The following is a 27,863-nucleotide window of genomic DNA, read 5'->3' on the forward strand; positions in this document are numbered from 1 at the left end:
ACACAAAGTGGATGATCTCTCTCTCTCTCTCTCTCTCTCTCATCCGTTTCCAGCACCCTTTACGACTTCCGATATATTCCTTACGGAGGGCCTAACAAAAGCCAAAATCGTGGTCTTTTATTATATTGGAAAACAATTTAGGTGACTTATGTTTTTTAGCTAGGGTCACAAATCTTTCCATCTCTAACTATATTTGTATTTTTTCTTTTTCCTTTCTCTCATTCTGTAATTTTCTTTCCCTTACACTTTTCCTTTCTCCTAAAGTCTGTGTGTGTGTGTGTGTGTGTGTGTGTGTGTGTGTGTCTTTGTTGCTTGAGCCTCTTATTCACGCAATAAATTTTCTTACGTTTTTTCATTTCTTCATTCACTCAGCTCCTCAGTAACTATTTTATCTTAAGGTCCTTTATCTTAAATACCCAATGTTGTCAGTTCCTTCTTTCTTTCCTTCATTCCTTTCTTTCTTCCTTCATTCATTAATTTATTCATTCATTCATTAGTTCTTTTAATTCTTTCTTCAATATTTTCCCTAGTACCTTCGCCAACGAAGCTGGAGGAGGTTATGTACTCCCCTATGTTTTTTTGTCTGTCTGTCTGTCTGTTTGTCCAGGCCAGCGTTACTCAACCTTTTTACCCTTATGGAACCCTTCAAATAATTTTCATGTCTCAGAGAACTCTCACATAAAAATTATTACATATCATTATTAATAATTTTCTCTTGTATGAACTTAAAGCTTACAAGGAGAACATAATATATTTTTCCTGATAACTGGTTTAAGCAAAAAAATAACTTGCCGTGCGTTTTTCTCAAGTTTATTGACAATGCAAAAAAAAAATATATAAAAACAAATAAATAACTGAAATCCAACTGTTTGTTCAAGAGGCTTCATACGGACGTTTTCATGCACACAAAAAATAAACATCACCAATATCATATATAACACACAAACAGAACGAAGACTGGTAATAACTACTAGTACTACTACAATAACTTGATACTTAAGCAAATAAAACTAAAGTAAATTAAGGCAAACAGGAGAACTAACCTTGGAAGAGAGAGAGAAAAAACACACACAAACTTCTCATAAACTAACAAAAAATCATACATACTTAAACTTATAAAATTCATATAAAATCCCTAAATGATGGGTAACATTTACTAAATAACGTGGGTGAATGAAGGTCTGTACCCCCACGCCAGGAAGTACAGACAGGACTGATGGAGACCGTGCTTGTGTCCTGTACTCGAGTAGTCACTTGAAGATACACGAATCCGTCACGTACTGTACAGCTCCTGTATACTTAACACTAAAGGCGGTATCACACTGGCGCCGTATAGACGTTAGTAAATATATTCCCTACAGTTATTATACTTTTAAATGATATAACAGGTTAAGACTTTAAGATAATACCCAAGCATTTTCCAAGAATATGCCGTACGTGCATAGTAAAATTACGAATATGAAATTAAACACAAAAATGACTCATGCATTTACATATGATTAGCCTACTGATCACTAATTCTCTCGGAACCCCTAGAGACCTTCCGGGGAACCCCGGTTGAGAAACGCTGGTCCAGATGATGTCTCCAAAAGTTCTTAATGAATTTCAATGTAATTTTGTGGGAGGCGGGGCCATGGGCCGAGGAAGAAGTGATTAAATTTTTGGGAAGAACCCGGATCCGGATCCGCAGTATCTCGCACAGTATCTCCAAAAGTTCTCAATGAACTTCAATGAAATTAGGTGGAAGGGTGGGCCATGGGCCAAGAAAGAATTGTTTAAATTTGGAGGAGGATCCGGATCCGGATCCGTGGAGATAAGATCCGGATCCGGATCCTTTTTAATAGCAATGGCATTGGCGGAGGTATGCGCTCTCTGAGTGTTTTCTAGTTATGCTTAGTTTTTCTTTCCTCATTACTTTTCCTTGCCTTTCCTTTCATTCTCATTCATTAATTCTTTTCTTCCTTTCATCTTTAGTTTTGCCCAAATTCTTCCCGCCTTTCTTTCTTCACTCACTTATTCATGTTCTTTTCTTCTTCCCTCGTTCATTCATTCCTTTATTTACCAAATTCCTTCATTTTTTTTCTTTATCCAAAATCCCTTTCCTCCTTTCTTCCTTCACACCCATTTCGCCAATACCCCCCTACTTCCTACTCTCCTAATGCCCCTCAACCTCGACTCTCACTCTGCATCCCACGGTACCGATATCTGATAAGACGTCGTTTCCTCCTTATCTCCCTCATTCTTTTTCTCCCTCATTCATGGTCACTATTACATTCTCATTCTTCTTTCTCTCTTACGGTACTCTCGTGGTTTTACTATCCTACTGTAATATCATTCCCTCAGTTCTGTTTTCACGCATTTTCTTGTTTTAATTGTTCAGTGAGATGAAGATTTTCATTATTTTAGTTTTGGAATCTCCAGGTCAATTTGTTTTCTTTATGACAGATTTTTTTTCGCGCTGGATGGGATGCATAAGTTATAACCTTCATTAACCTTTGTACTAAACGATTTTCTTTACCCTAACATGAACGCTTAGTAACAAGAAGACGCTGAGTGTGAAAAACCTTACCGAGGTACTGACTGGTCGAGCTGCTTTGCTAAAGGGAAGTGCCATATGCGACCTCGCTAAATCGAAAAACCTTACGTGTGAAAATCCTTATTGAGCTACGGACTGACCTTGCCGCTCCTAAAGACGGCTCCACATCTAAAAGTTACGTCCTCGGGAATCAATCTTTTGACTGTCTGTATGACCTTAAGTACAGTCGACCATAAGAGTATTGACGGACATCTAGCAAGAAAAAAAATGACGCCACGGACAATGACTACCGGTCCTGAAAATAAATGAATTTACCCTTTGCTGGTAAACCTGCTTTGACTAGGATGCCACACATGGTTTGTGACATTACCTAACGGGTGTAGTTATAATATGGATATCCAGATCAATAATTTAATGACCCGATTTCTGCATGTTTGTTGGTTTGTTTGTTACCGTAAAACAACAAAAACGGCGCAACGTAGTGCAATTTTTCTTAAAGCAAGGTACCGTTAAAATGCTCTAACTTGAAGAACAGAGCAATTTCCAGTCCAGTCGGGCCACTGGTTCCTGAGTTATGACTCATTTCTGGTCTTTTGCTTCAAATTTAATATTTGCGTTTAGTGGAGGGGATGGATTCGTTCTTGGTCCAGCACAGAAATTACCAGCATGACAACAGAGATGAGTGACGTGTTTATTGTATTAACACTCTCTCGCCTCTCTTTCCTCCGTACTTATACTCCTAAAATAGTATACTATAATGCTATAGTATAATTTAGTATAATAGCAAACACTACTATCCTGCCTCTCTCTCTCTCTCTCTCTCTCTCTCTTCTGAACGGGTGTCCTGGCAGGATAAAAATAAGGGAAAATTCCTCGCTCCATCTCGCTCACGGCATGAGTAATTCAAATTTCTTTTACCTTTCGACTGAAAAGAGGAATTGACTTGACATCGAGCGGAGGTCGCCGAGGCGGCCTTTAAGCAAGTGATAATAAAATAATCTATGGGGGACCAAGCGGGCAATATTGGTGATTTCGGATACCTGTGCGATTTTTTTTTTTTAATCGGCTGTACCTTCTATGAGCGACTGTCTGACGAATATTTTATATATGAAATATATACAGTATACGGGGATTATGTCTGACCTGAGATGTTTACCCCTGCTTCCTCAACAAACCCGAACCAGCAACCTCTCCCTAAGGTGACTGGCTTTTAAAGGGAACCCTCCCACCCGTGAGGAGCAGTGATTTTGTGTGTGTGTGTGTGTGTGTGTGTGTGTGTGTGTGTGTGTGTGTGTGTGTGTGTGTGTGTGTGTGTGTGTGTGTGTGTGTGTGTTTTAAGGATTGCATCGATTATCGAAACTAGTTATTTCCGCAAGGAATGGGGGGGGAGGACAAAATCGTATTAACCACATTGAAAAGACATAAAAAAAAAAAAAATCTTGTATCCACAGAACTCGTATTTACCCGAAAGTGTAAAAATACCTCCCCCCTCTTTATTTACATATGGTATAATACGAAGCACTGGCGACGGGAAAGTTACTGAGAAAACCCCCACTGATTTGATCTAAAACTGAGAAAAAAACGCAACTTTGTGGGCTGAAACTTAATAATAACCATGTGTTTTTCGGTGTGGGTATTATCATTGCCATTTCCCTCTACTGGTAATTCTAAACTGACGTAAAGATGTAGTGGCACCCCGCCGTCTTATAACTACGTGTGTTGCAAGCAGCCTCGATATTACCACTGTATCTGGAACATCATTTTCCTCTGGCGTAAACCCCTGAAGAACTTGAAACCCATACTCTAGGTTTTCACACTCACTAATGAAGGACAGTTTGATTAATGATGATGATGATGATGATTTTCCTCTAATCACAGTAACAAAAGTTATATTTCTTCCTGGCTTAAAGTGCCTGTATTCTCACGATACTTCCTCTATTTTCATTGTTTTCTGTCATATATTTTTCCTGTATGTCTCGATTTCTACCGATTTTCCTCGCTACTAGTTGGCGTCCCTTCGTTCTCTACCCTTTACGCTTTTGGCCGCGACTTTTCCGTGTTTATTTAGGCTGTTGTTCTAACTTTTTACTCTTTTTCCGAGTTTTGTGCCTCTCTTTCTTAACTTTTCTGTATTTTTGTTTACATTCCTTCTTCTTCCCTTTGCCTAACCCTTCCTGCTCCTCCATTCCTTCTCGCTGCCTGACTTTCCCTCCCCCTGCCTAACTTTGTCTCTGTTCCTAATTCGTCCTTACGCTTCCTCCCTCATCTAACCTATCCTTGCTCTCTCTCCCCCATCTAGTTCTGCCTCACGTTTCCTAGCCCTTCCTCCACTTAACTCCATCTCTTCATTACTAATTCTCCCTCCTCATCTGTAAACCTTTCTTCATCCTCCCAAACCATGTTTACCCTGATTGCCTAAGCTTGTCTTACCCAGCCTCACCCCTGTCAGACCCTGCCTTCCTTTGTTCATCCTGCACTAACTCTACCTCCTTCCTTTAAACCCTTCTTTACCCTGTATAACGCTGTATTTTCCTCCATTTCCTAATTCTCTCTATCTCTCATATATATATATATATACAGTACTGTATATATATATATATATAAATATATATATATATATATATATATATATATATATATATATATACTGTATGTATATATATATATATATATATATATATATATATATATATATATATATATATATAAATATATATATATATATATATATATATATATATATATATATATATATATATATATATATATATATATATATATATATATATATATATATATATATATATATATATATATATATATATATATATATATATATATATATATATATATATATATACTGTATATATATATATATATATATATATATATATATATATATATATATATATATATATATATATATATATGACCTATCTACCTACAGTGTATGTCTGTCTATCAAAAACCCTCATCACTTCTACCTAACCTAACCTTCCTTAACCCCTTCCTCCCCAGGGTCGCGGTGGTTGGACGGACCCACGGCACCTGGACGCGGCGTGGGTGTCGGTGCGGCTGCGTGACCTAAACGACAACCCGCCCGTGTTCCACCGCCCCCACGCCCACGTCACGGTGAGGGAGGACGCACACCCAGGCACGCTACTGGCCGCTCTGCCCGCACACGACCCGGATATGGTGAGTACCACGTCATTCACAACCTTATAGTTTACCTTTTGATTGGATATTCTTCAGATGAAATGCACTGCCAGTTGAAAATATGAACCCTTTAAATATCTGCATTATCTCAGCTTGACCGTACTGACAACCGCATATTTAACCCTTTGCCTGCTTGCATTTTACTCAGCCTGACTGCATCGACGACGGTATTTTTAGTCTTTTGATTGTCGGGATGTCTCCCTTTGTGTACTTGAATAAAACGTCTAATTGTGCCTGTTTATGCGAAAAGGTTAATCAAGATAGTTTTCTTCTCTAAGTACTGTGATTTCAATTCATCTAACTAAGCATGAGGTATTAGACAAATTATAATACGGTACCTATTTCTGGACGTCCATTTGTGAAACTACTAAGTTCAACTTCACGCATCAGACATCCATTATCAACCCTTCACACATCCACATGTAAAATAATTCTATACACACACACACACACACACACACACACACACACACACACACACACACACACACACACACACACACACATACACACAGACAAGCCTAACCTGTGGTTTGGTGTGGTGTGGGAGTTACCATACTCCGAATGCAAATTAGCTAGCAACCTCCAGTTGTCAATGTGTGTGTGTGTGTGTGTGTGTGTGTGTGTGTGTGTGTGTGTGTGTGCATAACTACATAATGCTGAACGCAGGAGATAAGTACAGATGCTACTCTTCAGCTACAAGGCAACATAATACTAAAGTAGATCTTCAAAAATACAGGTCCTAGTGTCGTGTTCTAAAGTAAAAAGGAGTATAACAACCTATGAGGTATGGCTATAAGTGGTAAACCAAGAACATAATTAAGAGAAAATGAAAGAAAATAGTGCACATGAGAGACTTGGTTTGACGATTTAAAAAAATGTAGATCCACCGCTTCCAGGATGGGGCGTCAAGAGCTAAATAGACAGATGGCCAAACAAACAGACAGGGAGATAGATAGACAGACAGAGATATAAACAGAGAGACAGACAGACAGATACAGTTGGTAGATAGACTGATTGACAGAGATATAAACAGACAGACAGACAGACATATTTTCCACATATTTCATGATTATGGATTTGATATGTTTCCCTGTAAATTTCATCCATTGTTGACGGCGCAGTTGTGCAAAACAAAATTAAGCCAATATTATGACGGATTATCACTAGAAAAATACAGTTATGAAAGATAATAGTGTTGTGTTAGTTCCATTTATCATTATGAAAGTGCCATGGTACTTGTGTAGGATTCTGGCATAAGAGTAGTGGATATATATATATATATATATATATATATATATATATATATATATATATATATATATATATATATAATATCCTATACACCAGGAAACCATTTACTACGCTGGGTGGTACCCATATAACCAAATTTTGGCGCCTGGTAGTTTAGTGGGTAATTACTGCGCTCCAATCGGATTGAGCCGGTGAAGGTTTATATCCAAGGGATGGTTGGGGTTTATTGCTCACGTAATGCCATTCAGGGATGAGTGAGGCTGGTCACTCTCATCTTAAATGTCAGGACCAACTGCCTAGCCCCGGACTCCTACGCTCCTCATGGGGCAAAGTAGGATTGGATGATGGATGGAGAGAGAGAGAGAGAGAGAGAGAGAGAGAGAGAGAAAAGTTAACCTCTTTGCAACAGTTAACCGTTGCTGTGTCGAGACGACTGTGTCCTGTATATTGTAATCCTGGTGGAGGGGGTCTGTATGTGGCGTAGAAGAAAATGGAAAAAAGGATTTCAATGATACAATGCAGGATGGTTGCAACTAGGTTACAGACGGGCTCGTTTCAATTTCCTGTCCATTGATATTTTCCAAAGGGTTATTTTGATAGCTAATTGTTCCAAATGTCTGCAGGAGCAAACAATCGTACCGAGGAGCACTTTCCCCTGCGATGACGCATAAATTATTGGTTTCAGGCAACGTGAAGCGTTATCCAGAAACGGCTCTCATTTCAGCATGTGCTAGGTGGCCGATTGGGCCGTGAAGCTCTTGTTCAACTTATAACAAAGATCTTTTTCAAAGCCAGAGTGATTAGATATTAACTTCACAATCCCTTCAGTACAAAAGGTTTTCCCTGAGCGAGATAAAATTGTCTAAAGGTAGGAAAGAATATAAAATGGTCGTAATCGAAGTGAACGAGTTGCGCTGAAATAGCAAGTATATGGACTGAAAACTTTCTTATTATTACTACCAATCTGCAAATCCTGATCCCAAATTCCCTTAAATTTCGTCAAACTGAGAAACCACCCACGCCTTGCATTATTCATATTTTGCTACCGAATCGTAATGGAAGGTCCGAACCACCACAGCAGTTCTTGTAGAATTATTGTAGCGCTGCGGACCTTTACAGAAATTTCAGGTGGAATTTTGTAGCATTTGGGCCTCGTCGAAACTCAACACATTTTGATGGAAGCTGTCCGATCGTGTAGGCTAGAGGTCCGAAACACCACGGTAGTTCCCTGTAGAATTATTGTACTTTCACGGATATTTACAGAAATTTCATGTGGAATTTTGTAGCATTAGGGCCTCGTAGAAATTGTACATACAGACAACTCTCGCAATATCGAATCATTTGAGGGAAGAGACTGACGACACATCCGATGGTTTGATATGACGTCTGGTAGAGTCAGCTATAGGGAAGCCAGTTTCGAGATTACTACATTTTTTTCTAAGGATACCTAACGGAATTATGAGAGTTCACATTTTTTTTTTTCAATTTTGTGTGGGTTTATGATACACTGAAGATAAATATTATACATTTTCAGTCAGTAATAAGCAGAACAGAAAAAAACAACAACAAATATATGTATTTATCCATTCTTTCAGTCTGGCGGACGTGTCCCATCGCTATACCAACCCTTGATTCGATAACCGATGTTCGGTAGGGTCAAGGAAGTCGATACAGCCAAAGTTTGGTTTAACGAGGTTCAATAGAGGGAGAAGTTACTGTATTCTGATGCAAACTGTCTGATCGTGTAGGCAAGGGTAAAATATAGAAGAACATCCGTTTCATAAGGTCATGCTCTAGGCGTTCTGTTCTCACTGTCACCTACATCATGTCTGTCACTGAAAATCGGAATGTCTAGAATGTGACGATGTGAAATGGGGTGTTATTCTATCAGCTTTTACCTAACCTACACCATCGGATAACTGGTATCAGAATACGTCCAATGGTGATAACTATGTGGCAAGGCCGTTATAGATTTTAAAGCACTTCCGAATAAGATTCTGTAGCCTATTTCCTTTTCCGAGTTTTACAAAGAGTCCGTGTAATTTTGTAGCATTACGGTTTCTACGGATACTGTGAACCTCGAGCTCCCAGGGTGATTAGTGTGAGAAAAGTCCTCGATAATGAATGTACAGAAACTGTTATGGTTACGAATTCACTGACATTTAACTGGTGATGACATTTTGACAGACCTGAGAGTGACAGACGGACAGACGTACGGTATGAAAAACTCAGGATTCATTAAAAGCCAGGCCCCGTGCAACTCAGTTGTCTCCCAGAAGCTGTCAGTCGTCACGTCAGGATGTTGTCAGTTACCTTTGATCTTAAACTCTCTGAGTCGCAGGAACATGACTATCGCCATGCAAGAACATGGGAGTCGATACTGACAAATTTTACGTTTTTTAGGGGAAAGATTTTTTTTATTTTTCTAACACCTTGAACTAAGTGACGTATTCTCTTAGTTAATAATATTCTTGATAATATCTCCAGACGATTTTCTTGGTCTTATGGGAATCTTTTGTAATGGAGAGAGTAACTGAGAGCTTTGAAAGCAGACTGATGGTCAAGTACATGAGATCAGCTCAAGAATGTCAGTCTCTGTATTGCAAGCCGCCAGGTTTCAAGAGACTGCGTAGGGTGATAGGGAACAATTTTCTGTTGATGGGCTAATATTTGGGGGTATTTTGTTGGTAGCTCTCTTCCTCTTGTGGTTTCCTGTTCAACTATTTGTTTCCATCCACCCAGTATATAAATGGAAGGCAGGCTTAGGACAAAAATAATGAAAGATGATGATGCGGAATGGAAAAATAACCACATTTAAACTTACTCTGGCTCGGCAACAGTCCCTCATTTCATCATACGACACTGCTGCAGTTACTGTATATTTCTCAGGTATATCATTCGTATTATTCTACCTTTTCACCCCTTCACCCTTACACATACTCAATCAACTGTAATGATATTATCTCCCAAAATAATATTCCAGACTATCTGATCTACCCCATACCTAAATCGCTGATAGCAAGTGCTCCTCTATTTTATCATTTTATATTTTTGTCTTCTTTGTTGGCCTAGTTCACTTTATTTTCAATTCTCCACATTCCACTAAAAATGTACGAGCAAACAGGACATTCGGATTGCCTCCACCATGGGACGTCCTGGCTACTAAACACAAACCGTCTGGAGTGGCTGCTATAAATGGGAATTTGTCATTGAAGTGATATGACTGACTGCTACTGTTTCTGACGTCTTTGACGGAAAAGATCCTTCCAGTTGTTCTTGTGACTCTAGGCTCATCTTAACGTGAACCCAATGGACTCCAGGGAGAAGATATCCTTCATCTGCAGCCCATCCTCTTCCTTTCGGGGGATAGGAAGGGAACCGAAGGTTGTTTGCGTCACCAGGCAGTGAAGCTACCCAATTACATAGAAGGAGCCTCGTGTAGGAGTGTCTCCCCACACCAAGGTCCTCTTTGGGCTGAAAAGTTCAATTGTCTGAGGGTGAGCAAGATGTGCAGAAAATCGTTACCGTCTTAAATGGGTTAAAAGAAACTTTAATTCCTTCATTACGGGAGGTGTTCCTAAGCTGAAAAAAAAAAAGTCTAAGGCTTGACAGAATGACACAAAACAATCTTCAACGTCGAAAAAAGTTAACTGTTTTGTTCCCATCTTTTTATTCCCGACCTGTGTGTTCCCATCCCACCACCATCGCCAGGAGGAGATAATTTCAACCCCTCTTCCCTTCTCCTCTCTCCCCGTTCTACATTCTCCCACCTCGCCTTTTTCTTCTCCCTCTTGCTCTATATTCCCTTTGGTTCTTCTTCCTCTCCAACGCCCTTTCCTCCCCCTTTCGTCCAGCACTTCCTCTTCCCTTTCAGTTTTCCTCCCAGTTCAAAGGTATCTTCCATTTTGTTTGTTTTTCTCCTTCTCTCGACTCTCATTATACATTCACACTCCTTTCCCCCATCTCTTCATTTTCCTCATACCACCTCCTTCAGCTGCCCCTCTCCACTCCCTTCCACCATGTTCCTCCACCCCCCCTCCCCTCTAGTCCTTCTTTTCTTTAAACCCCTCCCCCCTTCTCGCCAGTCTCCTCCACCACTTTCTCTCCCGCCCCTCCTCGCTCTCTCCTTCTTCACTTTCAACCCCTCTGCCCCCTCCCTACTCTTCGGCATCCTCTCCCCAGCCCTCCCTCTCTCCCCTATCTTCTTCAACCTCTGTCCTCCTCCTCCCCATCCTCCTCCACCGCACTCTTCCCCCCCTCCTCCCCTCGGCTTCCTTCTCCTTCGACCCGTCTTTCCCTCCCCTCTGTCTGCTTCCCTCTTCTTCCTCCACATCTGACATACTCACTCCCCCTCACCGCCCCCCATCCCTCCACCTCACGTATCTCTACTCCTTCGCAAAAAGCTCCCCCTTCCCTTCTCTTTCTCCTTTTTCGATGATCTGTCACTCTCCACCTTCTCCTCCCTTCCTTCTTCACCCTTTCCTTCCCTCCCTCCCTCTCCCTCCCTCCGCTTCCCTCCTCCATTTCTCCTCTCGTCCTGTCCTTCCCTTTAACGTGTCCCCTCCTTCCTCTCCACCAGACCTCCACTTCCCGTCTTATATCCATCTCACTTTTTTTACTCCCCCTTCACACCCTTTTCCATTTTACCTTTCCTTTCTCTTCTCCGTACATTACACTGTCTCCATTCACTCATCCTCTCTTTCCATTCCTTTGCCCTCTCTCCCATTCCCTCCCCCCCCTTCCTCTCCTCCTTGTACCTTAACCCTCTCCCTTCCCCACTCCTCCCCCCCTCTTCCATTATATCGGTGGGGAAGGAGGAGAATAATTATGCAGACGTGTCCCCTGGCAGAGAACAGGCCAGATAGAGAGGGAGGGCACACTTAGTTTTAATGACATTCCAACTCACCCTGCCCTCACTCTCCCTTCCCATCCCTCCCCTCCCATGTCCTCTCCCTTCCCTTCCCTCCACCTCCCTACCCTACCCTTCCCCTCCCTTCTCCCTTCCCTTCCCTCCACCTCCCTACCCAACCCTTCCTCTCCCTTCCCTTCCATCCCTCTCCTGCCTTCCCAATATGCATCTCTCCTCCTGCCTCTTCCATTCTTCCCCACCCTGCCTCTCCTCTGAATCTCACTTCTCCTTGCCAAACCAGACTCTTCATTCTCCAGCCCTGTATCTCACTCCTCAGCCCTGCCTTTCCCTCTCCTACCGGGCTTCTCCCTCTAGCTCTACCGCTCTCCCTATTTACGTCTCCGTCCCCAACCCTGCCTCTCTCTCCATAACCCCACCTCTCCTTCCCAACCTTACCTCTCGTTCCCAGCCATGCCTCTCCCTCCCCAACCATGATTCTATCTCCCCAACGCAGGCACTCACTCCCAAACACTTTCTCCCACTCCCCAACTCTGCCTCTCCCTCTCCAACCCTTCGCCTCCCTTCCCCACGCTGCCTTTCCCTTCCCCACACTGCAACTCGCTCCCCAACCCAGTCTCTCACTCAACCAGCTCCCTCTCTAAACCGTATTTTTATATCCATTGTTCCCTCTCTACGCAATCTCCTACCACTTCCCGTTAAAATCTCTCTCTCTCTCTCTCTCTCTCAAAACAATGATCCTGTCTCCTTTTATCACCCACCCATCTCTCTCTTCCTCACGCTTACTTCTCCCTCTCCATCTTCCCCTTTCACTCAGTCTCCTCTCATCTCCCCCGCTCTTCTTTTTTCCCCTCCCTCTCCCTCATTTTCCCTTTTCTACTCTCTCCTTTTCCCTCATTCTTTTCCAATCTATTCCTCAACCATACTCTTCCCCATCTCTTCCTTTCCCTCACTGTCCTCTCCTCTCTCCCTCTCCCTGTCTCTTATTCCTCTCCCTTTCCCTGTCTCTTATTCCTCTCCCTCTCCTTGTCCCTCTTTCTTCTCCCTTCCTTTCCCTTACTCCTTACCTCGCCCTATCTTATTTTTCCCTCACCGTTTCTCATCACCCCCTCCTCTTCTCCCTCTCATCTCCCACTCTCACATTCTCTTCTTCTTCTTCTTCTTCTCCCTGTTCCTATCTCTCCCACACACTCCTCCCTTCCTCTCCCTGTGTTTCATTCTAACCCCTCCACTTCCCTCCCTTTCTTAATGCCTCAGTTTCCTCTATTCCTTTCCCTCTCCCTCCCCCTTCCACCACCGCCCCCTCTCCCTCGCCCTCCTCCTTTCTTTCGCTTTCTCCTCCCCTTCTCCTTCTCCCTCATCCACTCCAATATTCTCCCTTGATCTTGCATTTCATATCATGTAGACATCAGTGCAATAATTCTCATTCAGCTACTTACTAGATCATCCAGTGCCAGCTCCTCTCTCTCTCTCTCTCTCTCTCTCTCTCACTTATTCTAGACATGAGTGCAATATCTTTTAGCAGGCCTTGCAATGTCGGGGCTTTGTTGGAGGCCGTCTCGTCCTTTTCATCCTCAGTGCATTCTATTTCATCTCGTTTAGCTTAGCCTTCTCTCTCTCTCTCTCTCTCTCATTCCGACCTAATTTAAACTTGCTCTCCCTAATCCACCTCCACCTCGGGAATACCACTTCGCCTCTTCCTCTTCCCGTCGATTATCTCCCTGTTTCACGATTCCCCTTTACCCCTTCACTACGATGACGCTTTTATTTTATTTTGGCTCTCTCTCCAGACGGTTTTATTCGCTTTAGGAGAATATTGGGAGAGGACGGGATAGATGTGTCATTTACTGATTCCTTTACTACTTAGGTGTTCTCATAATGTGAAGAAAATCGTCTGGTAATGCCAACAATGAAATATGAATGACGTCCTCGCGCAGAAGGGGGTTAACTATTTGACTCTCTCTCTCTCTCTCTCTCTAGTGAACAAAGGTTTCTCGTGTCACCGTAAATAAACTACTTCAGTCCGTCCTATGCAGTGAAAGGACGGGCGCAGATCACTTACAACCCTTGGACTGTTTGAAATTCTCGCAGGTGAACAAAATAGTTTCGAGTTCATCAACTCTTAAGCAAGAAATTATTACAGAATCGTATCGCTTTATAACTGCTAAGGAAGTCTCTCAGGATATTAAAACCCCATGTTACTAGCCTCGTGGTAATAGCCTGATACGTCCATAGCAGGGAAAGTGTAAAACCCTCCCTCACCACCTTACTCTAATGCACCTCTCCCTCCCCTCCCCTCTTTCCTTCCACCTATTCATTACCCATAACTCTCTCCAACCATACGACTCGACCTCAATGCTACCCTGCCTTACCTCACCTTTCCTCTTTTCATCTGATGTGCATTTCTCATACCGCTCTCTCCATAAGCATTTGTCCATACTTATTTATTGAACCCTAGGCTTAGACTTAAGCTTAACCCTAGGCTTGACCCTTCCGCAGCCTCCCTAATCAAAACTCGTCTTGTCTCACGTGGTTGAGTATTAGAACGTTGGTAGTATGATCACAAGATCACTCGTGACCCAAGCAGGGAACACTCTGAAGATTCGAAACCCTATGAGATCAGTCGTCGCTAATGTTTGCTACGGCTTACTGATCCACATGTACGTCATTAAAGCACCTCCTGCTAAAACCATTACACCAGTCCTAAATGGAACACTTTTAGCATTTCAAAATACCTGTAGAAGATTATGTATTAGTACCCAGACAGTGACATGTGAGGGCATGCGTACCATCATCGCTTGGTGTGTGAGAAGACGACTGCGGGGCCTCGGGAAAAGGACTTATTAGCATATTCTAGAAATGAGAGAGGCAAATGGAGAAAAAACGTTCATATCTCATACCAAACCTACTTTAGCCCGCCTTGGCGTTGAGACAACAATTAGATAATTCTTAATCTTCCCATCGACTTCGCCCTGCTTCGCTCATCTAATATACTATACCAGTAGCCGAGTGTGTGTGTGTGTGTGTGTGTGTGTGTGTGTGTGTGTGTGTGTGTGTGTGTGTGTGTGTGTGTGTGTGTGTGTGTGTGTGTGTGTGTGTGTGTGTGTGTGTGTGTGTGTGTGTGTGTGTGTAGTTTGGGCAGCCGAAACTACACATTTAAATCGCACCAAAATTGGCACAGTAATCGCAAAAAATTCGCTGATGTGAAAAAACTTGGTCCCATCACGATTGAAAAACTTTTACTATATTTAATAAGCGATCACATTTTGACCAAAAAAACGCTGCTCCTAGCGCCTGGCATAGGATCTCGGTAGAATTTTTTGCCCACAAGTACAACTAAAGTATTTCGGACTTGCGTTCGGTCAACTTGGGTTCCATTCCCGAAGCTGCAAATAACACGATCAACTGGTTAGCTGCAAAAAATCCAAGTGACAACGTTACACTAAAACAGCACATAAACGAGAGAGCCCTCCGCAGAAGCAAGTACGAGGGGCCCGAAGGGCCCACGAGCACTTGTCTGTTTCTGTAATCTGCCCTTCATATTACATCAGCTCATCAAGTCTCAATTATCAAACATTATAACCCCAAATCTCCGTGACTTTCCTGACTACCCTCTCTCTAACCTTAATCTCACAAAGCCTTTCTGCATCAGCTGCATACCATACCCACCTCTATATCCACTCCATCCACACCTACACCCAGACCCACTTCCATTCCCTCCTACAACGACACTTAAACCCACATCAATTGTCCAACCCACCAAGCTTCCTCCCCCTCCTCCCATACACAGACACCGCATCACACCTCATAAACAACCTTACCATCGCCACCCACTAACACACACCCATCCAACCACACACACACACACACACACACACACACACACACACACACACACACACACACACACACACATACACACACACACACATACACACAGCACTACCTCATCTGGGCCGTCGAGAGTAAAGAGGAACAAGGAATAATCTGCCACTGCTCTTTTGTTCCCTTTGTCCCGCTCGCTCTCTCACTCACACGTTCTCTCTCTCTCTCTCTCTCTCTCTCTCTCTCTCTCTCTCTCTCTCTCTCGTGGTATCTTTCTGACGGGCGTACATTTCTGTTTCCGTCAGTCAGTCTTCCACGTCAATGCTACGAGTGAGAGGGTCGGAGAGGGAGGTTGGGGTGGGGTGGGGTGGAGAGGGAGAAAGTAAGCTAGTTCATTTTACTCAGTTCCTAGGGTAGTCACTGAGAAGGGGATGATGAAGCTGGTACGGATTTTCCTCAATTTTCATCTTTTAATTACAATGGCGTCTTGTTAAAATTAGTGTAACTGCCAGTCGATTATATTCGGCTTTAAAGAAGTCAAACATGATGTCCTTTATCCCTTTTGGTACGATGAGGTCATTTCTGTTTTACATTTACTGCCGCCAGGTTTCCATTTAGGTTACGCAGCCTCTCGCACTGTTGGGAATCTACTGTCTTCTCTAGGATGGAGTTCATTTATTTTCCTGTTTCAATTCTCCGTAGCCTGTCTTACGCGGAGTGTAGGGAAATACGATGAAAGGCAGTTTGCTACTCTCTTCCTTGAACTGGTTGCATGTTTGACTGAGAAGAAAACGATGCTGAAAAGAATTTTAAACATAACTCTAACCGTTTCACTTAGATCTCTCTCTCCAAAGCTGAAAACAAAAAGTGCGGCAATAGCTAAACTTAAACAAGACACTATGGGTTAATGGACGTTCCTCACTCCTCCACGCATAAGTATCTTCCCAAACTTTAATAAACAACAGGAGTAAAGTATTTTTTTAAATAACAGAACTAAAACCATTTAACCATAGCATCAAAACTATTTCCGTAGTTCGTTAGCGTGTGATCAAAGTCGCGCATTTCCCCTTTATTCCCTCCCCAACTACGTGGCATCAACCATTTTGTGTCACCTCCTTTGGAGACACTAACTTAAGCCTCCCCAAGTTACCGTCGCTACAAAAATACCCAGATATATTACGTCCTGCGACAACTATTCATCTCAGAGTCATAATTTTTCCTTCCCTCTCCCCCAACTCCGACACAATGCGAAGTTTCGAGGAGGAATCTGGTAACTGTGCTGACGAAGTTCCTGAAGGGACGCGGAAACTGCACCCTTCGCCTCTCCTTCCTTACTTTTGATACTCCTTTCATCCTCTATTCCTCCGCCTTGTCCCATCGATGCTCTTCTTGTGTTGCTCCATTTTCATCTGGATTCTTACCTCACTCGTATATATATATATTTTAATCATACTGCTTTTTTCATCCTTTTCCTTGTGCCGCACTGTCTTACACCCATTTTTCTCGACCTAGCCCCGTCGAATTTCTTCCTTTTAATGCATCTCTTCATAATCTTAATCCTACTGTTCTCTTTCGTCTTCTTTTACCTTGTCTGTACGTCGTTTCTTGTAAGGCTTCTTTTCAAGTCCTCTTGTTTGACAGTGCTCCACTGAGTTTCTTGGTTCAGATTTCTCTTTCTCCGCTCTCTCATTCTACCGCTCCATTTCGTTTTCAGTTATCTTTCCATTTCCATCCCTGAGATTTTTTCCTTTCCACCCCTACTCTACTACCTAGCCCCATCAATTTTATTTTTACAACTTTCATTTTCTCACTCTTTCGTCGTTATGATACTTCCTTTCCACTCCCATTCCGCTACCTAGCCCATCGACCTTTTTTCTACTGTTTCCTCTTTCGCACTCCCTCTCATTGTGTTTCATCAGTCTTTCTCCTTTCCTTAGACCTCCTGCCTTGTGATGCTTCCTTTCTACCCCTATTCCTCAACCTCGTCCATCAGTCCAGCGTCTTTGCATTGCTTCCTGTGTTTACTTATCGTCTTCTGTTAATCTATTGCACACATCTTTCCTTGTGATGTTTCTTTTCACCTCTGTTTCTCGACTGTGTTCCATCCATATTCTTTGCATCACTTTCTTTTTCTCATTCATTCACAGTACTCAGATTATCAATTTCGTTTTCTGTTTTCCTCTCTCTCTCTCTCTTACAGTATTCAGATTATCCATTTCTGTTTTGGTTCTCTCTCTCTCTCTCTCTCTCTTTTATAATTTCTTTCTACCCCTATTCCTTTATCTCGTCCTACTGATTCACTTTCCATGTATTACTATCTTCCTATCTCCGTTGATTTTTTTCTCATTTTTCTTACTTTTGTCGTGTTGTTCCATTCTCATCTGTTACACTTCATCCTGCTTTTTTGTGCTGCCACCTTTCCATCCCTGTTCCTCCACCCAGCCCCATCAATCCTCTTCTTGTAGTGATTTCTTTTCATCTCGGTTCTTTATCACTATTATTCTAGTGTCCCATATCATTTTCTGTTACCCTTCGTCCTCCTTCTTTGTGCTGTTTCCTTTCCACCCCTCTTACTCGATTCCCTTTCCCTTTCTCGCGTTTATCATTCTCCTGTATTCTCATGCTCGTTTTCGTCTTCTCTTACTCTATCCACAGCTTTTTTAACAATTCTTTTCCAACCCTCTTCCTGGTCAACGTTTCATGGATCTTCTGTAGTTTGTTTTCTTTTCTCACTCTCTTACGTTATTCCATCTTGTCTTTCCTTACACTTCCATCTTCTTTCCTTGAGAGTCTTCTTTTATTCTGTCACACTGTTTCGTCTTCTGTTATTCAATTGTTTTCCATTATGCCGCTTCCTCACCACTTCTCTTTTCCCTTCCCATCGATTCCAGTTCCTTGCATTGCTTTCCCTCGTTCTCAGTTCTGTATGTCGTTCTTTTGACACATTTTTTTATTCTGTCGCTTTCTTTTGGTCTCTGTTACCCTACATGAACATCTCTCCCTCTTTTGATTTCATGACAGCCTGTTTCTTAACCTCTTGCAATCAATATTTCCTACACAGTTTCTTTTGTCCTATCTTATTATATTGTTCTTTTTTATCCTCTATTACCCCATCTCTTTCCTTGTGTTGCTTCCTTCCCACCCTATTTCTCTAACCAGTGCCATCAAATCTTTCATCTTTCATTACTTTCTTTTTGATTCCAGTTCTTTATCTCGTTTTCATCACTCATACTTTTAATTCATTAAGCCAATCTTCTTTTTCACTGTTGCTCTCCTTGACTTACTTGCTTGATCCCTGCTCCTCCACCATACACTATCGATCTAATTCTTGACACTGCTTTTTCTCACACGCTTTGATTCTATTGCTACACTTCATTTTTTGTTACACTGTCTGCACATATTGCCTTACGCTCTTCCTCTCGATTCATCTTCCATGACCTCATCCCATCGATCCCTTTTCTTTCTACTGTTTCCCTTCCCTCTCAGTTCTGTATCTCACTTTAGGACTGTTTTTATATTTCTGTTGCTCCACTTCATCTTCCGTTGCAATACCGGTACATCTTTATGCAGTTTCCATCCGGCCCCAATATTTCGACTTCATGCCATCGATTCCCTTCCATATATTGCTTCCTTTTGTATCTCAGTTCTTTATCTTGCTGTGATTAGTCCATTTTATTCTGAGTTTCTCCATTTGGTTCTCTTTCACTTTCCCTTTAGGCTGCTTCCTTTCAGCCTATATTCCTCGACTGTATCCCTCGGTCAGTATCACTTCCTTGTATGGCTTCACTTCGATCTCGACCTCTTCTCTTCTCAATTTATTTTCCATTGCTGAGTTTTTTTTTTCTTTTTTTTCCTTGTCTGTTATTGGTCATCCATTTACTTTATGCTGTTTGTTTTTTTAATCCTCCTTCCATATTCTCCTTTCCTATAACTTACTTCCGTATGCTCCTTCCTTTTCACTTCCTTCCTATCCATCAACCCTCTTATGTTCCTTTCCTTCTCCTTCTTTCCTCACACCCCCATTTATGCTCCTTCCCTCGACTGTCTTTTCTAATGTTCCTTCCCTTGACCGTCCTTCCTTATGCTCCTCCACTTCTCCTTCATAGTTTATGCTCCTTCACATATCGTTCATGGCTCATGCTCCTTCTCTTCTCCTTCATGCCACATGCTCCTTCACTTCCCCCACCCTCTCATTGCTCATGCTCCTTCAGTCCTCCTTCGTAGCTCGTGCCTCTTCACTTCTCCCATATGTTCTTTCCCTTCAGCTTCTTTCCTTATATTCTGCTGTTTACCATCGTTCCTCATTCTTCGATGCCATTCCTCGTGTTCCTTTCCTGCGCCCTCTGTTCGTTCACCGCTCCATCCTTCCCATTCCTTACACTCCTTCCATTTGATCCCTACGTCTTGTCCTGTAATCAGCATCCTCTTTTGTCACTAACTTCTCGCCAATTTCTTTCCTTGACCTGTAAATCACTTCCTCTTTCCTTTCCTTTCTTTTCCTTTTTCCTTCCTACCTCCGAATCTTGGTTAATTATGCTCACACTTGATATTGTTTTCTTCACAACATTCCTTTAGCCTCCAAATCCGCTACTTTATTGCTCTCTATTGTTTCACTCTGCATTCTTCTACTGCGCCATTTCGATTTCTGTTCCTACATTTATAAGTTATTTTCTCTCTCTCTCTCTCTCTGTCCATCCTCTGTCGACTCCTGTTCCATGATCTATTTCTATCTCAACTCTCTTTCTTCTCTTTCCTTCCAACATCTAATCCTCCCCCTTCCTTCTTCTAAGTCTTATCTCTGCATATGAACTCTTCCTCTTTCAAGTCCCCAACATCGATCCCAGGCCTTATACTGCTTCCGTACGACTTTGACCCTTTGGCTTGCCGCTCGCTCATTTCTTTTATTATTTTCCCTTTGACAACTGTTCTTCGGTCGGCACAATCTATTTCTTTTTTCTGTTGTTTCCTTTCGGTCTCAATTCTTTACTCTTCTCAACCTCTTCTATCCTCTTGTTTCCTTCATACTTCTGTCCCTCGATTAACACATTCACTCTTCTGTTTTCTCCCGACCTTCATTTATCATAACAAAATTCTCATCCTCTTCACTTCCGCTCTTTCTCGCTGCCTCAGTTCATCAACCTTGTTTCACCGATGCCTTTTCTTCTGTCCGATTCTTCTCATACTTTTCTCTTCTGCTGCTTTCTTTCAGCCCATGTCTCTCTACACATTCACGTCTATTTCGCTTCTTCCTCGCTACGCATAGTCCTGTATTCTAGCGCTTTCCTCCAAAATCCGTTCCTTGAGCAATTCGTCTGCTTTCCTATGCACTGCTTCTCCTCTTAACCCTTTGACTGCTAAAATATCCTTCAACTTAATAAATAGCCTGATGTTGGCCCTAAGAAAAACCTCATCATTATCATCATGAATAAGAGTCTGAAAAAGTGTCCTGTAAGACGAAAACTACTCCCATCTGTCTCCACTCTGACTTACTACTGTCAGACCGGTCCATGGTTCTGCAAATTTCAGCATTTCCTCTATCCATCTTATTCTGCGTCTGTCTCTTCCTTTCACTCCATCTCTGGGTTGCCACTTTTACCCTGGTTGTCCATGTGTATTGTGTCAAGGCCATGACCTGCAGCATTCCCACACCCATTTCTGCTTTTTGATTGCTGCAATTATCCTCTGCTTCCTTCTTTTTCCCTAGTCCATGTGACACCTAATACAATTCTTTCCATTTTTCTCTGAGCACTTCTAGCATACATCACAAAAAAATTTTCACGCTCCATAATTTCGACTAGCAAGGACACGCTGGCTATATACCCATCTTACTTGACATAGAGGCAATTTCCGACCCTACGTGATGCTATTTCGTTTACCCAGGCCCATCCATCGCCTCCCTGTTTTTCACCTGAAAGCATCGAAAAGATTGACTAGGATTTCTCTCTTCTTCATCCTTTCGACCTCCTTTCTCGACCCGTTTTCTTTTGTCCCCTGCCGACCCCCTTCTCATGACCTACTTACCGTCCTAACATTCTTCAACAGCTACCTCTCAATTCTCTCCGTAATTACTTCTACACGAGGACCTTTCTTACGTCTTATTCTAGCTATCTTCAGACAACTTGATTCATACTTGAGAAAAGGTTAATGAAGGCAGCATCTAACCCCCCCATGAACTGAATAAAGTCGTTAAGTAGCAGCAAGAATAAACTGTAAAACGTCCTCGAGTTGAAAGGATTAATACCATTTTTCTTCCGTTTTCTCTTCCCTCCCTCTGTCCTCGTATTCTTGCTACGTATCCCTTTCATAGATTTTTGTTTTCCAGCTGCCATTTGTCAGTGCTTCCCTTCGTTTCCTTCCTCTCTGTTTCTTCTGTCGGATATATATTTTGCCTGTCTCTTCGCGCTTTTATTCTTGTTTACTCCTACTGTTTTTTCCACGTTCCCTGTCATCCACTGTCTTTTCTTCCTTTCCTTTCTTCCCCTCTCAGCTCTTACTTTCATTTCCTTCAAACCCTTTACTGTGATTTCTTTCCAATATTCTTGATACGAACAGAATTTTCTATCCCATGAGAGGCATATCGGCTGGTAGCGAGATGAAAAATCACACACGCGGTACTGAAACACTGAATTAAAATAGTCTTGCCATCCTAGGACAATTTTCTTCTCCTCATGACAGACTTTTCAAACTGAAGGGGTTACGTATACCTGTCATCCACCCGTTCAGGACGAGTATTCTTTTCCAAATTAAAAAAAAAAGCGTCAGAAGGAAGCAACAAGACACTAAAATGGACGATATCATAGTAACTGGGCTATACCTGTCGTTGGCCTCCATTTCACTAAATATTCCTTTCATCTCGTTCCTCTCCTTTACCTTTTCATCTTCCCACGTTTGTTCTTCCTTTACACTCCATCCCTCTCCTCCTCTCCCTTTCTTCCGCATACGCAGCAAAGATAAGCGAGTGGAAAAAAAGCAGACAGACGAAGAGAAGGGAAGGAAGGGAGATTAAAAGATGTGTGGAGAGATGGAGAGGGAGGAAGGCTGTTGAGAGAAAGAGATGCAGACAGATAAAGGAAAGAAAAAAAAAATTGTACGAGAGAGAGAGAGAGAGAGAGAGGGAGAGAGAGAGAAACTAGGCAAGTCTACACGGGTTATATAAGGCGAGAGAAAATGGCAAGAGTGAGATGGCGTGAGTCAAGTAGAGAGGAAAGAGAGATGAGCGGAAACTCCTGAGGCAAGAGGCTGTATGAAACTAAGAGGTGGGTGAAGGGGAGGGGGGGGGCGTAGAACAGGGAAGACTAAAGAAAATATATGGAGTAAAATATGGCTTTGGATGCGAATGAAATAAGGCATGAGTGATAATATGGATGAAGTACTGCGTGATATGATGATGTGAGGGAAAACAAGATCATGAAAGCACTGGGTGAAAATGAACCTTGACTGGAGACACAAATGGATGATAACGAGGCTACTGAAATGAGAGAGTCGTGGGAACCTGTAGGCCCTGTTAACCCCTTGAGTACGATGACCTATAATTGCATTTAATCCTTGCTAACTTTCTGGCGATTTTATTCAACACAGGAAAGGTCTCTTACGTTGATGTGGTAATGAAGCTTATATCCACCTTCTCTAATTCGGAAAGTCTCACGTACGCAGAATAAAATTGTCAAGAGGCAGCTACAGTGTAATACAGAATATGTCACCTTCTCATGATCACGACAACTCTAGTATTCCATTCCAGCTAACGTCATACGATTTATATAGCTGGGAGTGAGTCATAGGAGCCTGAGTGTGTTAATGGATGATATAACACAAAACAATCGCTTTGCAGTATATAATGACTTTCGGTATCTCGTTTTGATGTTCATGTACTGCAACAATTCGCTTAATGTATCACTGCTACCAGAGTAACAAATATTATTTTCCATTACATTGAAAAAAAAAAAAAAAAAATACTTGAGCCATTAAATCAAATGGATGTGATATTTTCTCGACCTCCTGACCTTCTTGGACCAGTTAGTATGGACCCCAAAAGTCTGTCATGTCCGCGCCAGCATGTCAGGTTGCTGCTGCTGCTGCTGCTGCTTATCCCTCGTACTGCCACTTGGGTCCTCGTTGCCCACCGTCTTTTGTGAGAATTGGAATCTTTAACAACACCGCATATTGGCAATTACAATTTTAATTTTTTTTTAGAACCTGTCGTTAGCGTAACGAAAGAGGCTTAAATACTGCAATTTAATCATAAATCAAAACTCAGGCTCCTGTGGGTCACCCTCATATTAATAAATTTTTACGTTAGCTGGAACAGAATATTAGAGTTTTTCAGACCAGGGAAGGGTTAATGGTACCACAATTAACACTCTCAGGCTCATTAGACTCCCTCTTATTAGAACAAAAAAGATAAGCATTAAATGGAAAATAATATATGATGCGACCGCGAGAGGCTTACATACTCACAACAATATCTCCCCCGGAGACACTGCGATCGAACCTACAATGTCAGGATCACCAACTCGACACAGAAAAAAAAAAAAAAAATAATGACGAAGAGGAAGATCGAAATTTATGAACTACGTGATAACAAATTACATGAATATAAAAAACAAATGGAACAACAAAAATTATGAAACAAGTAACTATCAAAACTGCAAAATTAAAACCGCCGACGCGGAAAAGCCAGACCAAAAAGAGAATTAAGCAGAGAGTTTAACAGCGTGAAATGGCCATAAAAAATCAAAGGACATAAAGAACGATAATTGGATTAATAAAAACAGGAGGGAAAACTGCAGGCAAACCATATTTTTGGAGAGAGACAATTAACTGGCCAACCTATATATATATATATATATATATATATATATATATATATATATATATATATATATATATATATATATATATATATATACCATAATAGTAAGGTTCAAAATACTGTAGAGAATAATAGTGATTTCGTAAAAGTTGGCTGATTGGGCTAATATTCCAAAGGCAAAATTTCCCCGCAGTGAAAAATATTAAACAATGTATTTCGATTCGTAATGCAACCACGTGGGGCGTGAAATAAATGATAGGCAACTAACGATGCTGGATGGGATTGTGGGTAGGAATATTAGTATGCGCCTGCGTGCCTCATATGTGTGTGTGTGTGTGTGTGTGTGTGTGTGTGTGTGTGTGTGTGTGTGTGTGTGTGTGTGTGTGTGTGTGTGTGTGTGTGTGTGTGTGTGTGTGTGTGTGTGTGTGTGTGTGCAGAGGAAAACACAACATGAAATCTGGGATGGATGGAATAACTTGATAATATGAGGAGTCTGAGATTGACAAGGAGGGTGGACGACAGTAGGATGGAGGGTAACTGAGGGCAGGTAAGTGAGAACAGGTGGAGGGACAAGGTACAGGAATACGGTGGAGGGAAAAAGTGGAGTAACAAAGTGATGAACAAGGTGGAGGGACACAAGGAAAGGAAAGGTCGCTGTTGATCCCTTTAAAACCGTGACATACTTTTTTTTTACCTTATACTTAGCTGCTTCCAGACGATTTTATTCAGCTTAGGAGAGGCATCTGATAATGAAGGGTGGGACGCTGTTTCCATTAACCCCTTGAACCCTTTGACGGCTAGGACTCTCATTGGCTTTGACTTGCCATTTGCAGACTTTTTCTTTTGTCTTTTTCTTAGTTTAGGAGCAGACATTAGAATAGTCTTTATGAACTCCTTCACTTGTAAGGTGGTCTCTGAAGCTGAATAAAGTTGTCAAGTAACAGAAAGAACGAAATTTGGGCTGGGAGACTCTGTGGTGTATGAGTTAAACAAAAGGATTACAATTTCTTTATCTACAGGTCTCTTTGGCTCCTCCTCCTCCTTCTCTTCCTCCTCCTCCTTCTCCTCATGGCCCGTTGCCCTCGACACAAATTGACAGCCAATCTTTACCGACCTGTCAAGCCATTTTCAATCCCTTTTTGCCTCACAGGATCACACCAAAGGATTACCGGTGTTAGTACGCCTGAGAGAGAGAGAGAGAGAGAGAGAGAGAGAGAGAGAGAGAGAGAGAGAGAGAATTGGATAAAACCGTGCAAAATGCAAAGGAAAGTGATTTACATCGAGTGGATCGCCGGTGTACAGGGTGAAGCAGATAAAGGAGGAGGAGGAGGAGGATAAAGAAGAAGTGTCGGAGAAAGAAGAAGAAGAGGAGTGGGAAGAGTAGGAAGAGAGGAAGTGTAGAGAGTGAAAAGGAGAGCTGTAGGAGAGGAGGAAGATGAGGAGGAAGAGAAGTGTGGAAGAAGGGGAGAGGACGTGGGAGAGGGAAATGAAGACAGTGAACGATGTGAAGAAATATATCAATACAGGATCAGAAAATATGACAGATATGAAAGGAGAGCAAATAGGAAAGAAAGCAAAGGAGAGAGAAAAGTGAAGGATATGGAGGAGAGAGAGAGAGAGAGAGAGAGAGAGAGAGAGAGAGAGAGAGAGAGAGAGAGAGAGAGAAGCGAATAGAAAGGAAACAAAAAGGTCGAAGATATAAATGGAGATAAATCAAGGCGAAGGGAGAGAAGGAAATTAATAGACCCTAAAGGATACGAATATCTAAACGGAAGAAGGGTAGTGGAGCACAAAGCAAGGAAGACGGGAGACAGAAGAGGAAGGCAGAAGAACATGCAGTTAAAAGTGAAAGAAACAAGTGGAGGAAAATGGCCAAGAAAGAAGCGGCAAAACTGATACTGAAATCTAGAGATATGATGACATAGATAAGAAAAGATAAGTGGACGTAAAACAGCAACGTAGAAAGGAAGCAAAAGAGGGATAAAGCAGATCGTGAAGGAGAAAGAAATAGACGAAGAGCAAAGTGGAAGGAAGGAGCAAGAGAGATGGAGAGTAAATAGCCAGGAACAAGAAAAGAGAGCGAAGCGAGCAAATAACTAAAGAGTGCAGGCTAGAGAGAGCAATCAGGCTGAGAAGGGAATTCTGGAGGGACTGTTCTTAGCCCCGACACTACTAATGGCATTTTCAAAATTAACAAAATCGGCTGAAGAATGACGCGCTTGATATTCTTTTTTTTTTTTTATTATTATTATAAAAGGTCTTCCATCTCCAACGGACGACCTTTTTGTTATTCTACTGTTTATTCTTATTTTTACTGTTCATTTTCTCCTCCCCTTTTTTTCAAAAGTTAATAGCTCAGACGTTTGATGTTCGATTTCGGTTTTTTCTCAGAAAATATGCAACGCCAGTAGACCCTTCTCATGCATTTTTCATTTTTCAGAAATCTACTTCGGGTTTCGAGAAAGTCATTTTTCGAAAAAAAAAAAAAAGTCATTTTGTGCACGCAAAAACTCAGAAACGATAATGAGACTCGAGATTTAGGCAGCCTAGATATGGTAAGTAATCCTCATATATTTCAATAACTGGAAGTGCCGCACAAAAAAAGCTCGCCTGGACCTGAAACATGGAGGGATAAAGACGTTATTTTTTTCGACACGTTTTTGTTGATATCTTTTAGCGTGTAAACATTTTGTTATAGCATACTGAACGAAAGTTGTGCTGTTTTATGAGTTCTTTCAGTTGACATCAAGAGAAAGGGGCAGACCCCTGATGTTAAGGATCTACGGTCCCTAAAACGTTTTGTTGAACTAAGGTTGTCTTGCTTAACTCTTTTTTACTTTAACAGTAATCATAAAATAAACGTCAGCTTTGTATATCCAACACACAACGCCTCAATAACTTTGTCCTCGACGGAAGACCTACTTGTTGCTCCAGCAACAAGCAAGGCTTCTAGCTTATTTTTGTTCTGTTTATCGACACAGGTAGCATGAACATCATACACGAAATTGAATAAATACATAAAAAAATAAATTAATTAATAAGAAACAGATCATTCACAAAACCTCCTAAGTTCACGAGAATACAACCCAATCAGTACGGCGACATTCTTTGTAATTTATTCTTGCCCTCACCACACGACTATACTGTAGTCATTTGGCAAAGATTTATCGGGCTGGAGGCGTCAGGTATACTGTGCCATTCGTTAACATATTCGCTACAAATGATCCCTCCTGCACTAAGGCCCATATTCTTGTCAGGTAAGGAAGTTCCCTAATACCTCTTCCTAAGTTATTTGTTTTGTTTATTACATCTTACTGTCCTAGTCTGTGTTAAACAAATCCTTCCAGTATTGCCAA

General features: G+C 41.7%; 1 protein-coding gene across 1 annotated transcript in view; it reads left to right on the forward strand.

Moving 5' to 3' along the window:
* The window catches only part of LOC145413732 (neural-cadherin-like), a 301,380-nt gene that overhangs the window by 156,956 nt on the left and 116,561 nt on the right, over positions 1-27,863 (forward strand). The window contains exon 5 of the mRNA XM_080283387.1: positions 5,555-5,731. Within this exon, the coding sequence (XP_080139513.1) occupies positions 5,555-5,731 (177 nt within the window). The remainder of the gene's footprint in view (positions 1-5,554; positions 5,732-27,863) is intronic.

This window comes from Coenobita brevimanus, chromosome 97 (genome assembly GCF_032717465.1).
Source record: "Coenobita brevimanus isolate Jiangsu-jjx chromosome 97, ASM3271746v2, whole genome shotgun sequence".
Classification (NCBI taxonomy): domain Eukaryota; kingdom Metazoa; phylum Arthropoda; class Malacostraca; order Decapoda; family Coenobitidae; genus Coenobita; species Coenobita brevimanus.